The sequence below is a fragment of the Nicotiana attenuata genome, unplaced genomic scaffold (genome assembly GCF_001879085.1).
Source record: "Nicotiana attenuata strain UT unplaced genomic scaffold, NIATTr2, whole genome shotgun sequence".
Lineage (NCBI taxonomy): Eukaryota > Viridiplantae > Streptophyta > Magnoliopsida > Solanales > Solanaceae > Nicotiana > Nicotiana attenuata.
In genome coordinates, this window is record NW_017676417.1 from 28604 (window position 1) to 45250 (window position 16647).

At 35.8% G+C, this 16647-nt stretch overlaps 1 protein-coding gene across 1 annotated transcript; it reads left to right on the plus strand.

The window, feature by feature from the left end:
- The first annotated feature begins 265 nt into the window (after positions 1 to 265).
- On the plus strand, positions 266 to 5700 carry LOC109220997 (putative F-box/FBD/LRR-repeat protein At5g56810). Its single transcript, XM_019385464.1, has 4 exons — positions 266 to 332; positions 1446 to 2590; positions 2678 to 2869; positions 5299 to 5700. The coding sequence occupies exons 2-4, from the start codon at positions 1448 to 1450 to the stop codon at positions 5488 to 5490; spliced, it is 1527 nt and encodes a 508-aa protein (XP_019241009.1). The 5' UTR covers positions 266 to 332; positions 1446 to 1447; the 3' UTR covers positions 5491 to 5700.
- Positions 5701 to 16647: the final 10947 nt, after the last annotated feature.

Here is a 16647-nt window from a genome sequence, read left to right on the forward strand (position 1 = left end):
CAATATTAGAAAGTTAAACGGTTAAATTTGGCCCTTTCCTCATTTTTTTTTTTGGCATAGGCGCTTTTCCATAAAGTAGTATGTTTGGCCAAATTTAAAAAATCAGTTTATTTTAAAAAATACTTTTTCTAAAAAGTATTTTAGTGAGTATTTTTTTTTCCTACAAGTTTGATCAGATATGTTAATTTTAATATATATATATATATATATATATATATATATATATATATATATATATAAGTATTCTTATTTTCTTATTCGAAAACCTGTAGCCGGATTTCATCACTCGCTTGGGAACATTGAAGAATCAGCCAGCTTCGTACAAATCGCTGGTACCAAATCTCCAATTCTTCAGTGTAGTTCGATTCTTTCTTGCACCATCTGACATCTGTTTCTACATTTCTTCCTTTCCCCGTCCCCCTACCCAACGGAAATGCAAGTTAATGCTCGATTTTCTCCAATTTAATCTCGAATTTGTGAATTTTTTTGTGGCTTTCTACTGTTTGGATGTGTTCTATTTTTTTCGGGTTTTCTGGGGCACTAAAATTGATTTAGGGTGATTGTGTTTGAATTCTGTTCGATTTTGTTTTTATTTGTTGGTTGGGCTATTTTCAATTTGGGCCACAGTGCATGCAGAACGAATAATTTCCTTTCATTTATTGCAAGAAAAACATAATATTTGTTAGCTTCTTGTTTGACTGAGTGACCTTCCTTTACTTTTTTTCTTCTTCCTGATTTGCTGTTAAGCATTTCTTTGGCGCTATTATAGAACCTATTGCCAGTTTAGATAGTTGTCAAACTAATATTAATATTGCATGCATTACGTATTTGAGTTCCGAACCTCTCCAATTTCTAATAAATGTTAACGCGTAAGTAATGTCATCAGTGATAAAATCTAAAAATTATATCTCGAAAGTTTGAATTTAAAAGAGAGGGGGGGAGTACATAATGAACAGTTATATAAAATATAGGTAGATTTTATAACAAATTCGTAAAGTAATTTTTCATTTTATATTTTCTGAATGACTTAAAAATCAAAATTTAAAATATAGTTTGACATCATTTTAATTGAAGCAGGAATTTGATTTAAGCAAAACTGGGAAAAACATAAATAATTTTAACCCACAAAAAGCTCATGTGGATTATTGCAAATGACATCATTTCGATTCAAAGTGAGCATGCCGCAAACTCATTTGTTTTCCCTTCCCTTCCCTCGTACAATAGAAATAAATAATTCTTCCTCTTGCTCCTAGCTTTCCTTATTCTTGTGGGGTTTGGCTTTTACACTTACCTAAATCCTTTAACAGCCTGGTTTTGGAAAGGAACTTTCCCTTTCCTTATACTTCTCGAATCCTTTCACTAATATGTTTAAGATGCATGTGTGACATATATACTCCTATTCTGTATTTTTATTCTGTGCTAAAGGGTTATAGAAATTTTGGCAGCAATGGAAGGGACAGATCAAATTTCGGAACTGCCAGTGTCAATTTTGGAGCACATTCAGTCTTTACTTGTTGTTAAAGATGCTCTGAACACTAGTACATTGTCCAAGGCTTGGAACAGTGCTTGGGCTTCCCTCTCCTGCTTAAATTTTGGTAATGATATTTTCAGCAAGTCAAAAAACATTGTGACTCGAATTCTAGCAGATCGGCAAAAGCAGAACATCTCTATACAAAGGTTCATGGTAAAGTTACCATATGCTTCGTTAACCTCTAATTATGTGGATAATTGGATTAATATACTGGTAGCCTGTAATATCAAAGAGTTGTCTATAGAGGTTGAACGCACACACACTTACATCAAGTTGCCTGAAGCAATCTTTGCTTCCAAAGCTCTAAACGTGCTTCGTTTAGGCGGATTTGAGCTCGAACTACCCTCTGATGGCATAAAATTTTCATCTTTGCGAGAGTTATACCTCGCTGACTCGTTTTTGGACGAGCAATTACTTCAAGCTCTATGCGCAAGCTGTAGCGATTTAGAAGTTTTGTCTTTAAGTGGATTTCATGGACCAATCAGTTTACAAGTAGCAGGAACTTTACCTAAACTAAGGGCGGTATATTTGGAAGATTGCCCAGATCAATTCCAGATGGTTGATATTGCAGCACCTAATCTTAAAGACCTTGAAATTAGCTCCTTTTGTGAGGACCTACATGTAATTAAGATAACTGCTTGCAAATCCCTAAAGCATTTGGAGCTCTTGACTGTTGAGGCTGTCACTGACCAATGGTTAGAGGAGCTTCTTCCAAATATACCCAACCTTGAAATCTTTCACTTATCTTGTTGTTCGTCGTTGAAGACCGTGAATATCTCAAGTGATCGGCTCAAGTATTTCCAAGTAACTGCGTGCAATAATCTGATTGAGGTTGATCTAGATACTCCTAACTTACTAGGATTCTTATCTGATGTTCGTTATGGAGAAGATACTGTTGATCCCTTGCCCGCATTCAATCTGAAAGCTTCAAATCTGCTGGAAGCTTGTCTCTGTCTGATCCCAGAAACCCTTGACAATCCTTGGTACTCTAAGCTGATAAAGTCTCTTGGTAAATTTAATAATTGCAATGCTATCACTCTATGCTGTGAGAATGACATGGTATGTAAATGCAACACGTTGTCTTCTTGCTCCCTGCTTGAAGACGTGGTTCTGGATTTCTCATAATTCTTCTTTTTGTTTGTGCAGGAGATAGTTATACCAAAAGACATGAGAGAGAACTTGCTTCCTCCACTTTACGATGCTAAGTGTTTGCGTGTAACAATTATGAATCCATTGAATCATTTAGTTGTGGACGTTGTGGATAGTTTGCTCTGGATTTCTCCTCAACTGGACAGCCTATATTTTGGCTGTGGGACTGAAGACTTAAAGACCCTGAAGGTAAGGTTTCTTGCACCTTTATTCTTTATGTGTGGTTTTCTGACCGTTAGTTCCCTTTTTTACTTGCCCTTGATTCCTTTTTTTTTGTGACAAAACCTTCATACTTGGTTTAAGATCTTTTGTTTACCTAATAGTACAATTATGAGCAGATTAGCCAAAACCTGACAGTTAGTCAACCAACATATGCAAAAATGCAATCACCTACATACATAAAGATTAGCGAGGTAACAAAACCCTTTGTAGCCCCTTAAAAAGTTGTTTGTATAAACTTACTTCCCATAAATATCCGCAAACGTATTAGTCTGCTGACTGGTTAAGGGCCAGGTGTTCTTGATTGATTTGTAAATGGTTAGAGAAATTGTGCCAAGTGAATAAACTTAAAGTTATGTGTCGCGGGTCTATTAGTTAAGACTATGTCTTAGCCACTTTAGTTTAGGTCTGATGTTTATTAGGAGTCTTTTAATCCTATATGAGATTTATATACATGCCATTAGGGATGGCAATAGGGCGGTGCGGCTGCGGGTTGCAGCGTTTGCGAGGGCGGATTCTAATATTTAAAAATAAAAAAAAATTAATGCGGGGCAGGGCGGGTCGCGGGTTGGGATTTAATTTTTTGAAGTAAAACCTAAAATGTTCAATCTTCTTTGACTGTTGGGTTTCCCTTGAGATGTGTGTTTTCAGAATCTATTTGTTTAACCCATGAAATCTGCAAAATTTTTATAGACCATATATGTTTAGTATTCTTCAAATTTTTAAACACAATCCACAATTTAAGGAATTAATTTTGAACCATATTAATTTCTCCTATTTCTCTCTCATCATTAATCTAAACTTACCATTTTTAGAAAGTTCCCCTAACAAATTGCTGCTAGAATTTCTTTTTTTTATTATGCAAACACAATCTAAATATATTCACATTTTTAATTCTGTGTTCGAAGGTGTATATATACAAATGTGATAAAATTTTTACAATGTGTGTGTGTGTGTGTGTGTGTGTGTGTATATATAGAGTGAATATATTATGTATATTTGCCTATACCGAACTCATTTTTATGTCTATTCAACGTATAATTTTGTATATGTGATGTATAAACCAATATACATATTCGATACAAGTATTATGTATATTTAATGTATAAATTATATACACTTGATGAGATCTATATATAGTTTAAGTATATTTTTTATGTGAAATATATACTACGTATATGTGATAGTATATAATTTATATTTGATGTATATTATGTACACACAATAACATAACATATATGTTTATAAATATACTATTAGGATATTGAAACAAACACATTTTTATGGAAACAACTTTAAGTTTACAGATGCACAAAATATTTATAATGTTCCATTAATCTAATTATTATTTTCTTACTATATACGAAAAATAACAACTAGAAAATTAAACAAGTGCTACTTTCCTTTGGAGGATTCGTACATTTTTTTGGTTGTGACATTAATGTAGAGGAGAAATGTGTATTGAATGTAATGGGTTGTATAATCTGATCAAACGATTAGGTAAAGAAGAGTATTAATAGGACTAATTTCCGGTAATTAAGGACTGATTTTCGGTCAAACAGAGAATCCCTTTGTCTGATTGAAATCTGTTCACACATGTGAAAACTTGATTTTTGGTCCAGCACTATATGTTTAAAGTGGAATTTGTTTAAGTAAAACGAGGTTTAGATGAAGAAAAACAAGTGCTGGCACTATGAATTGTGATTGCAACTACTGTCCAAAAGAAAAGGAAGAGACAAATCTTAAAAAAAAAAAAAAAAAAAAAAATGCTGCGCGGGTGGACGGGGGTGTGGGTGTAAGGCGGGTGAACGCGGGTTTAAGTGCTATGCGGGGCAGGGCGGGTTAAAATTTTGCGGGTTAAGACATAAACCACCCCGCACCCGCACCGTCTGCCATCCCTACATGCCATTTGAAAATATAGAGAATTTTGGAACTTATTATTATTATTATTATTATTATTATTATCATTATCATTATCATTATTTTTTTTAAAATAGGAGTCTGAGATCAGAACGGCATGGTAAGTGAGAATCATATAACCAATTCCAACTTGCTTTTAGTTGAGGTTTAATTGTTGTTGTGGTGGTGGTTATTATTATTATTGTTGTTGTTGAGGTTTCGCTGTTGTTTTTGTGGTGGTTATTATTATTGTTGTTGTGTGCTCGGTCAACTTCAAGAAACAATATAAACAGAAGAATTTTTAGTTCATAATACTGGAAAAGCAGGGACATATGCACGTCTTATCTGCTCGAACTGAACATTATTTTGATATACCTAATTCCATGAAGCTTCCCCTTCCCTCACAGTGACTGTTAACCTTTCTATATTAGTTTCATGATTGATTGTTCATGGAGATATTCATTACCTTTGTTTCTGTCATGGTTTTCCTGGTTTTGTAGTTTACATACAGAGATGCAGCTGATGATGAAGATGAGAAACCTTGTTGTGCATTGCTGCCTTGGAAATGTTGGAGGCATGAACTAAAGAAAGTTAAATTGAACAACTTTATATGTATGGAGCTGCAGGAGTTGAGAAACTACCTTCTCACAAATACAGATATATTGGAGGAAATAATTGAAATTCCACCATAAAGGAGCCTTCTTACTAATACAGATATATTGGACAAGATAATTGAAGATCCACCATAATTGAGCCTTCTTACTTCATTTAAGTAGATTTCCTTTAACTAAGTTTCCATAGTTCCTTCTGTGAATCTGTGTAGTTGCGTCTAGCTCATGTTATGCTTTGAATAAATTTGCCATGTTATTGTTTCTAATTTCTTATTGTTTTTTATCCCCCTGTCTTTTTGCTTTTGAAGTTCCAAACCTTATTCAAATTTTCCTGGAACATTCTTTAGTGTATGATTGTCCTGGTGTAATTTTGGGCAAATGAACTGGCAGAGAAACAATTGGGATTAGAAAGGGCCAGGCGTACCGATTTTTTTTGTGATTCATGAACTTATGGAGCCCCTTGGTTTTGTATCAGTGGGTATTTTGATGTCCTAAGTTCTGTTAGGTGGCTTGGATTTCCTTGAAGATTGTTTCTTTGAGAAAACGGGTAATTATGCAGTGGAGCCATCGTCTGTGGAAATCACATCTTTGTGACATTTTGTTCATCAGCACTAAGTACTCACTGGAACTGTTGAATCTTTTGTTTATATGAGTACATCTTTTCGGGATGACTCTGCTATGGCTTCTTGTTCATCCTAACAACAAAAAAGGATCTTGTTGATGATACAAATGATATGCTCATGACTCAACTCTATGGTGATTTCTAGGAACGAATAGCTTTATCCTTGTTTTGAGCCGGAACTTCTAACTGATACAGAGAAATAGCCAGATTTACTAGTGGTAATTGAAAAATAGCTATAGTTTCAAAAGTAATTGAAATTTAGCCATTTTTCATGTAAAGATAAATCTGAACAAAAACACTGTTCAAAATCCGAAAAATATTTCAGAATAATTCATACACAGATGCATCAATCTCCAGTATATTATGCTGAAACTTTTTGTGTTGCAGCAAAATAGTGGCTATTTTTTAATGACTTTGAAAATGATGGCTATTTTTCAATTACCAGTTCGAAAACTGGCTAGCCCGTGCTATTTTCACGAGTTATTGTGCATTGGAAATTAGAAACCCATTCAATACAAATACGATAACAAGGATGTGCACAGATAGCCATTAATAGCACATGTCTTTATTTTTAAGCCCTCTTTTAAATATCTTTAGTCTTTAGCCCCTGTTTTAATAAACTTTTACATGCCTGGACGAAAATAGCCTTCTGTTATAAGCTTATACCTACGCTCCTTATTAACGATCAGCAACAGCAGCACGTAACTAACTTTCGAAGCAGCAGCAGAGACTGTGATCGTCCAAAATTGCAAAAGCTTCTCTTTCGATTTCAAACTATAGAATTCACCTTTCTCGTCCAAAAATCGACATAAAATTACAGTAAGTTATGCTTTTGTGTGTTTCTGTTGATTTTTATTTCTTTACTAGGAATTTGATTTTTTTTGCTTTTCTGGATTGATAACGTTAAGGACATCGCGTCCTGTGATTATTCTATAAATATTGATGACATAATGTTAAGGATTTGGTGTCCTTAGCATGACTGTTGTTACTAAAATTAAGGACATAGTGTCCTGATTTTGCAAATTATATTGAAAAAGTTAAGGACACAATGACCTTAACTTTTTGCTGTTGTTCTGAATATTAAGGACATAGTGTCCTAGTTTTGCAAATTATTTTGAAAAAGTTAAGGACACTTGGTCCTTAACTTAGAGTTTCAAGTTCAAAAGTTAAGGACACTTCGTCCTTAACTTACAGTTACAAGTTCAAAAGTTAAGGACACTTGGTCTTGAAGTTTGAGTTCCAAATTCAAAAGTTAAGGACACTTGGTCCTGAAGTTTGAGTTCCAAATTCAAAAGTTAAGGACACTTGGTCCTGAAGTTTGAGTTCCAAGTTTAAAAGTTAAGGACACTTGGTCCTGAACTTTAAGTTTCAAGTTCAAAAGTTAAGGACACATGGTCCCGAACTTAGACTTACAAGTTCAAGAGTTAAGGACTGGTAGTTCTTAACTTAGAGTTCCAAGTTTAAAAGTTAAGGACACTTGGTCCTTAACTTTGAATTCCAAGTTCAAAAGTAGAGGACACTTGGTCCTGAAGTTTGAGTTCCAAGTTTAAAAGTTAAGGACACATGGTCCTGAACTTCAAGTTTCAAGTTCAAAAGTTAAGGACACGTGGTCCTGAACTTAGACTTACAAGTTCAAAAGTTAAGGACACATGGTCCTGAACTTAGACTTACAAGTTCAAAAGTTAAGGATACTTGGTGCTGAACTTAGACTTACAAGTTCAACAGTTAAGGACACTTGGTCCTGAACTTTGACTTACAAGTTCAAAAGTTAAGGACACTTGGTCCTTAACTTTGAATTTCAAGTTCAAAAGTTAAGGACACTTGGTCCTTAACTTGGTCCTGAACTTACAGTTCCTGTCCTTAATTTATACAAGGATTGCTCTATAAATATGTCCTGAATTTCCCATTCTCTTGACTTGCAGGATGGAAACAATATGTATTGTCACGACCCCAACCCCGGTCGTGATGGCGCCCAACACACTGCTAGGCTAGCCCGACCAATTAACAACCTTAACCTAATTCATTATACAGTTCATTATTGGCTAACACAATTAAATTACCAAACCAACATAATAGTAGTCTGAAATAAGAGTTAAATGTGCGGAATTTCAAATGAAAATACTACTACATAGCCCAATAGATCCAGTGTCACAAGTCTGAGCCTCTAACACAAATTTAACATCCTAATACATAATCAGTCTAGGAAATGTAGATAAAACGAAAGGATAGGAGGGAGAGATCAGGGCTACGGACGTCATGCAGCTACCTCGATATCTCCGGTGAAAGCTGATTAACGGGGGAACTCACACTCAGCCTCTGGAACACCTGAATCTGCACGCAAGGTGTAGGGAGTAATGTGAGTACTCCGACCCAGTGAGTAATAAGCATAAATAATGACTGAGAATAAGAAATCCTGAAGAAGCACAGAGTAATCTATAATGCGGCAGTTTAAAACAAGTAATATGAAATCAACAAACCAGTGAAGTAGAAACATGGAAATGCTACAACAGATAAGCAAATAAATGATACCCAAATAAAGGAATGCAACACATAGTACGGTACTCTCTAGTACCCGCTGCGGCATGCAGCCCGATCCATTTATTTATCGTCGACGGCGCTCACTGGGGGTGTGCAGACTCCGGGAGGGGCCCCTTACGGCCCAAGCGCAATATCAAGCCATCTCGTGGCATCAGCTAGGCCCTCGGCCTTGTATCAAAATCAATATAATACTGCTGCGGCGCGCAGCCCGATCCATACTCAGTCCAGAAATCACATAAGCCCCTCGAGCCATAATAAAAATAGTAGTTCTCAGCCCAAAACATCATTAGAAATTTTATTTAAGTTTCAAATCTGAGTAAAAGTGGCCGAGTTTGTAAAACAGTATTAAACAATAGGACTGAGTTCCAGTAATATGTCAAAATAGTGAGAAAACAGTAATAGCAATCCCCGAAGGGTTCAAATAACTGGCACGAAGCCCAAATATGACAATTAGTCAAATAAAATGATGAAACCAAATAAGCTTCAATCAATTACGTGGTAAAAACATCACTCGGGACGGACCAAGTCCAAATCCCCAATAGTACACGACCCCGCGCTCATCATCAAACCCTCAGGACATCATTTACATTCATTACTCACCTCAAACCGGCCAAAACTCTAGCTCGCTATGCCCTTGCCTCTCAAATCGGCCTCCTCGCGCATCGAATACGTTACATTAGGCTAAGGGAACAAAACCCAAGCAAAAACAATCAAAAAATATCAAAAATCCCGAAATTAGCAAAACCCGAGCCCCGGGCCCACTTCTCGAAACTCAGAAATTTTCACATCAACGAGTTCCTTATCTCGTCACGAGTCTATACAGATCAAGAACTCCCAAATCTGAGCTCAAATGGCCCTTCAAATCCCAATTTAAAAATCTCAAAATCCCAAGCCCTAGTTCTTCCAATTTTTGCCAAGTTTCCATGAATTTCAAGGTTAATTTCACATAATAATCACGTTTTTAGCTCATAGGACTTACCTCCAATCAATCCTCTTCGAAACCCTCTTCAATTTCTCCCAAATAGCTCTCAAAATGTCCAACAATGGAGGAAAATATGATCTAGCTCGCGGAGGAAATGTTTTAAAACATTCTGCCCAGGTCCTGTAGCCCCTTCATCGCGATCGCGACCTCAGCCCCGCGATCGCGAAGCACCCTTTTATTTTTCTCAGAAATTACCCTACGCGAACGCGAGTCCTCCCCCATGAACGCGATGCTCTGACTCCTCAAGCTACGCGAACGCGTCCCAATTCACGCGAACGCGAAGAACACTTGCCTCAGGACTTTCAAACCTTATACGCGAACGCGACCTGTCTTCTGTGAACGCGAAGCACAAGCAGCTCCCACTCCGCGAACGCGATCCCTGAGTCGCGAACGCGAAGCACAAACTCAGATCTGCCCCAAACCCTTCTACGCAATCGCGATCCTACCCATGCGATCGCGATGACCAAAATCCTCTGCAACAGCTGCTGAATTTTCTGCAACATTTTCCAAGTTTAAAACTTCCCGTTAGCCATCCGAAATCACCTCGAGGCCCCCCGGGACCTCAACCAAAAGTACCAATACATCCTAAAACATCATTCAAACTTGTTCCAATCATCAAAACACCTCAAACAACACCAAAACCATCAAATTACATCGAATTCAAGCCTAAGTTCTTCTAAAACTTCCGAAACACGCATTTGATCAAAAACCCAACCAAATCACCTCCGAATGACCTGAAATTTTACGCACACATCCCAAATCACCTAACAAAGCTACAGCAACTCTCGGAATTCCATTCCAACCCTCGGATAAAAATCTCACCTATCAACCGGAAATCGCCAAAACACTAACTTTGCCAATTCAAGCCTAATTCTACACTGGGCCTCCAAAACCACTTCCGATCACACTCCTAAGTCACAATCATCCCCCGAAGCTAACCGAATCGTCAGAAATCACATCCGAGCCCTCTAACGCATAAGTCAACATCCGGTTGACTTTTCCAAACCAAGCCTTCCTTAAAGAGACTAAGTGTCTCATTTCTTACCAAATTCACTTCGAACTCAACCCAATCAACTCAACCACAGAAAACATGGATAACAAAGCATAAAGAAGCAGAAATAGGGGTAAACGGAGTGGCAAGTCATGAGACGACGGGTCGGGTCGTCACAGTATTATAGTTGCTTTTAATGGTAGATGGATTGCAGAATATAAGTATCTTGATCATCAAACAAAGATTGTTCTAGTACCTGAGGCGTTTTGATTTGAAGATTTCATTAAACGGGTATTTGAAGTTATTGAATTGGATAGAGACAAGTTTGAAGCAATGATATGGTTTGATATCAACCTGGGAACAAGCAAGGGAATACTTGTATCCAAAGATTTAGATCTTCACACATGTATAGAGTTACTAAAAAGTCATTCACTCTTCAAGGGTTGTCATTTCATTGTTGATGTTTCGGAAAGAGTTTTTGGATCTACAAGCACCTTTGAACATGTCAACAGAGAAAATCAACATGACAATCAAAACAAATGCCAGCAGATAATGGAAATAGATATGGTTGAAGCTCAACCAATAACTGAAGAGGTGCTTCAAACATTTGATTCTATTCAAGTGGAAGGACAAAGCATTATAGAGATTGACAACGAACAAGCTTTGGGTATTCAAGTCTTAGAGAGTGCACCGGTAATAGAAGAAGTTGCTGAAAAAACCTCTACTCAACTAACTAGACGAAGCTCAAATTCGAAACAAAAAGAATCCCCAACTACGATATTAAGAGAAAATGCTTCGTTAGATGAAATAAAAGTGGGATCAATATTTGACAAAAAAAGAGTATAATTAACTGTTTTTCGAATATAGCAATTAAAGGACATTTTGAATTCAAGGTTGTTAGATCAAGCTCAACAAGATATTCGTTGCAATGCAATGATGATAGGTGTGGGTGGTGTGTGCGTGCTTTCAGAATTAAAGATTCAACATTGTTCAAGAAAGTAAAGATTGAGAAAAATCATGACTGCTTAGTTAACACTATGAAAGCTCATCAAAGGCATGCAACTTCAAAGTTGATTAGTGGTTACATTATTGACAATCTTCGAGACCCAAGGTTTGAAGTTACACCAGCTTTTGTCATGGCAGAAATGCAAAAATTGCATGGACTAGACATTGGGTATCACAAGGTGTGGCGTGCTATTCAACTTGCTTCAGCTTTAATAAGAGGAACTCCTAAAGAGAATTATGAATTATTGTCTTCATACTTGTATATGAAAAAACCTGGGAACATATACTAACATAAAGATAGACGACAACAACAGCTAAACAATCAAAAAAGAGATTATTAGTCTATTTTATAAACTTTAGGACATGCTGTCCTTAACCAGTGAAAAAGTTAAGGACGTGATGTCCTTAACTTTGATGTGGTGCAGTCAAAAAGTTAAGGACACTTGGTCCTTAACTTAGAGTTGCAAGTTAAAAAATAAAGGACATGGTGTCCTTAACTTTTGAACTTGTAACTCTAAGTTCGGGACTCCATGTCCTTAACTTTTGAGCTTGTAACTCTAAGTAAAGGACTACATGTCCTTAAATTTTTAACTTGTAACTCTAAGTTAAGGACGAAGTGACCTTAACTTTTGAGCTTGTTAGTCTAACTTCAGGACTACCTGTCCTTAACTTTTGGGCTTGTAACCTGAAGTTCAGGACTACCTGTCCTTAACTTTTGACCTTGTTAGTCTAAGTTAAGGACTACCTGTCCTTAACTTCTGTTAACCTTCTGTTATACTGTATTTTCAGGTTTCTTTATATGTTTTATGCATATGGATCATTAATAACTTGTTGGAATCATTGTAGACCAGTGATTGCTGTTGATGCAACTTTTTTTAAGTCAAAATTTTGTGGTGTTTTAATGATTTCAGTTTCAAAGGATGCAAATAACCAAATTTTTCCACTAGCCTTTGGAATTGCAGAATCTGAAAATAACAATTCCTATGAGTGGTACTTTAGTGAGCTTCGCAATGCAATTGGGAGCCGTGAGAATTTAATTTTTTTATCAGACAGGCATCAATCTATTGCATATGGCATTGCAAAGGTATATCTTGAAAGCCACCATGGGATTTGTATCTATCATTTAGAGCAAAACCTAAAGCGAAGGAAAGTGAAAAGTGAGGTCAAAAAAATTTTCAAAGTGCTGCAAGAGTATACAGGCGCAAAGAATTTGATCTATACATGTAAGATATAGCAATAGTAGATAAGAAGACTTATGACTACTTGATGGATAAACCACCGGAAAGGTGGGCACGTTCTTGTAGTCCACGACAAAGATATGACATGCTCACAACAAACATAGTTGAGTCAATGAATTCTGTGCTATTAGAAGCAAGGGAGCTGTCTGTATTAAGAATGATGGATTTCATGCAAGTGAAGCTACAACGTTGGTTTTATGAAAGAAGAAATGAAGCAGAAGGAACTTTTTATGACGTTTCTTGTTGGGAAGAAGAGGAATTGAAGAAAAAGATAGATTTAGCATTTACTTTGAATGCAAGTATTATGTTCTTTGTTTAGCTTATTATTTTAATGGTAATTTAACATAATGTACTAACTTATAATTTTTCAACATTGAAGGTCTTCCCTGTTAATTCATGGCATTCTAGAGTTGAAGAAGAAGGAATTACTTTCTTGGTGGACTTAAACAAAAGAACATGTGATTGTTTTCAGTTTCAATTTGATGAATTACCATGCATATATGCAATTGCAGCTAACGAGAAGAGAAACATCAAGAAGTCCAACTTTTGCTCGCACTGGTACTTAAAGGAATCTTGGCTGAAAACATATGAAAGACAAATACATCCTGTAGGACATACTGATTCATGGATTGTACCAGAGAGTGTTAAGTCACAAATTATTACACCTCCAGATTTCAAAGTGCCACCAGGTAGAAGGTAGAAGAAAAGGCATATTTCGCTACCGAGTCATCAAAAATAACATTCAAATGTGGTCGTTGCATAAGAATTGGTCATAATAGAACAGCTTGTATATATTCTCCGACAGTCCATCCATTTTCAAGGAAGCATAGAGAATAGTAGATATATCCACTTATGTTTATCTACTCTTTTAAGTTTTTGTTATAAATTGGATTCATTTAGATTGTTTTTATTTGAGTAGATGTCCTGAATTTTCAAAGTTTCTTTGCGCTTACGTGCTTTTTGTTTCTTTTGAGTTCCAAGTTCAAAAGTTAAGGACATGCATTCCTTAACTTAGAGTTCCAAGTTTAAAAGTTAAGGACACTTGGTCCTTAACTTTGAATTCCAAGTTCAAAAGTAGAGGACATTTGGTCCTTAACTTTGATTTCCAAGTTCAAAAGTTAAGGACACTTGGTCCTTAACTTTGAATTCCAAGTTCAAGAGTTAAGGACACTTGGTCCTGAACTTTGAATTCCAAGTTTAAAAGTTAAGGACACTTGGTCCTTAACTTTGATTTCCAAGTTCAATAGTTAAGGACACTTGGTCCTTAACTAATACTTACAAGATCAATACACTTAATTTAGGGATTGCAAATGGACAAATCAATACTTGACAGAAACAAAGAAATTAATAACATGATGCCTTCATATTACTTCTGAAACTGTAATTTGGCATAGCTGTGACCAAAAATTATGCTATGCAAACAAAATAAAAGTGCCTTGTGAACTATTTACAATATTTTTCAGGATTCATATGGATTCTACATCAATTTTATACAAAAAATCAACTACAACTAACTTTCTTTACAACTAAACTACAGCTCCTTTGGCCAGGAAGTTTTATTTTCACTATCACAGTCGTCGCCGATATTTTCTGGTGGTGTATCATAACCAAAAAAAAATTTCCACTCTCCATGTGCCCAAAGATTTGCTGCAAGTTCTTTTCTAAAGTTTGTTATGTCTTCAGGTTGGAATTTCTCCACATCCTTTCCCATCATCAACAACTCCACATACTTGATTAGGAATGCACCACAATCAGTCCTAAGAAAAATGTAATATATGGAGTCAATTAAACAATATCTTTAAAAATTAAATCTAAAGTACATATAAATTATATAGCAAATGACAACACGTACGATCCAGTTTGGTGTGGTGATCTTTGCCACTGAATATCAAATTTTTTGAATGCATTTCCAAAAGACTTGTGATTTTTCTCAAACTGTGAGAACTTTAGCAAGTGGGGGATCATGCGTTCATACATTTCAATGTGATTCATTCCTTCCTCATATGGCCCACTATATATGGAATTGTACACATTAATCTTTTTCTCATTCAAGTCCAATACCCCCAAAAGAAAATGTGTCACAGCATCATCATATTCTGAAGGAAGCGGACATGGAAAAAAGATTTTGTCAACCTGTGTCCAAGAAATTTCACATCTACGATTGTCACCCCATACATATGGTGTCAGAAATAATTGATTATCACCACACCAATACTCATCTGTAGCATCTTCATTGAAATCCTTATATACAAGTTGCATATAGTTATCAAAAAGTATATCTGTAGTTGTGCAACGAAAAGGATGGGCGCGAGGGTGGTAGCATTCCTTCTTTCTCAAATAATACAGGGCAATGTCAATATGCTTCATAAAAAGCCAAAAAAATAAAACAAATCCATCAGTCATAAATAATTAAAAAACAATAAATTAAGAATAAAGAAAATAAATGCCTTGCGAATTATCAAACCTTATTATCAAGTACAAAGCTACTATCTGAAAGCTCAAGGAAGAACATTTTGCTATTGATTTTTTGATGGTACAATTCATATGGATTCTTTCTCACACCATTATCGTCAGCATGTATACCAGTTTCTCCCCTGAAAATTTTGAAATTATCAAAGTTAGAAGTTAGTTCTCATTTCCTAATTAAGTACATCTAGTCCTGAACTTAGGCTAAGAAGCTCAAATGTTAAGGACAATAGGTCCTGAACTTAGGCTAAGAAGCTCAACAGTTAAGGACAGACAGTCCTTAACTTACAGTTACAAGTTCAAAAGTTAAGGACAATAGGTCCTTAACTTATACTTACAAGTTCAAAAGTTAAGGACACTTGTTCCTGAACTTTGACTTACAAGTTCAACAGTTAAGGACATTTGTTTGAGTTCCAACTTCAAAAGTTAAGAACACTTGGTCCTGAACTTAGACTTACAAGTTAAAATTTAAGGACGGACAGTCTTAACTTTGAGTTCCAAGTTCAAAAGTTAAGGACAGGCAGTCCTTAACTTAGAGTTCCAAGTTCAAAATTTAAGGACAATTGGTCCTGAACTTCGAGTTCCAAGTTCAAAAGTTAAGGACAAAATGTCCTGAACTTATACTTATAAGTTCAAAAGTTAAGGACACTTTGTCCTGAACTTAAAGTTACAAGTTCAAAAGTTAAGGACAGTAAGTCCTGAACTTACATTTACAAGTTCAAAAGTTAAGGACACTTGGTCCTGAACTTAGATTTGCAATCTCAAAAGTTAAGGACACTTAACTTTAGGAATTTCAAGCTCAATACACTTAGTCCAAAATTTAAAATTACAAGTTCAGGACATGAATTTAAGCAATTAACAAATAATGAAATACATTTAGGGACTTACGCTTTTTTGCGACCTTTCCTTTTCTCTTTGCCCAACCACCCAATGAATTTCTTCAATAAGTTTGCATCATCTTTGGCTTAATGAAAAATATATGTACGAGTATATTTTGATTTTATCCAGTCCGTATTCTTGGGAGTATTTTCATTGTGCGCCATCGATGTTCCTATTTTTTTTTCCTGTTCAAAAGGAGATTTCAATTGCCAACTAAGATTCTTATTCCTTTTCCCTCGACCAAGCTCTTCTTCAACATTTCCTTCAACCTCCATAGACAAACCCTCATCAATGCTCATTTGTGTAGTTGGAGGAGTAGGAGTAAGAATAGAAAATGATGGACCATCAAAACCAATACTATCTCTCTTCCTTTCCTAGTATATTGGTTAACGGCTTCATCTTTGTTTTGCTCTGCAGACAACACTACATATACATTAGTTTGCTGCAAGTCGTCAATTCTACAAAGAATTGTCAAATGAAGAGACAAAAACTAAGGACATAATTTTTGAAATGTACT

Coding starts and splice junctions, on each gene's coding strand:
- LOC109220997 (XM_019385464.1), top strand. CDS start 1,448: ATGGAAGGGACAGATCAAATTTCGGAACTGCCAGTGTCAATTTTGGAG. Junction 2,591..2,677: donor TATGCTGTGAGAATGACATG/GTATGTAAATGC, acceptor TTGTTTGTGCAG/GAGATAGTTATACCAAAAGA. Junction 2,870..5,298: donor AAGACTTAAAGACCCTGAAG/GTAAGGTTTCTT, acceptor CTGGTTTTGTAG/TTTACATACAGAGATGCAGC.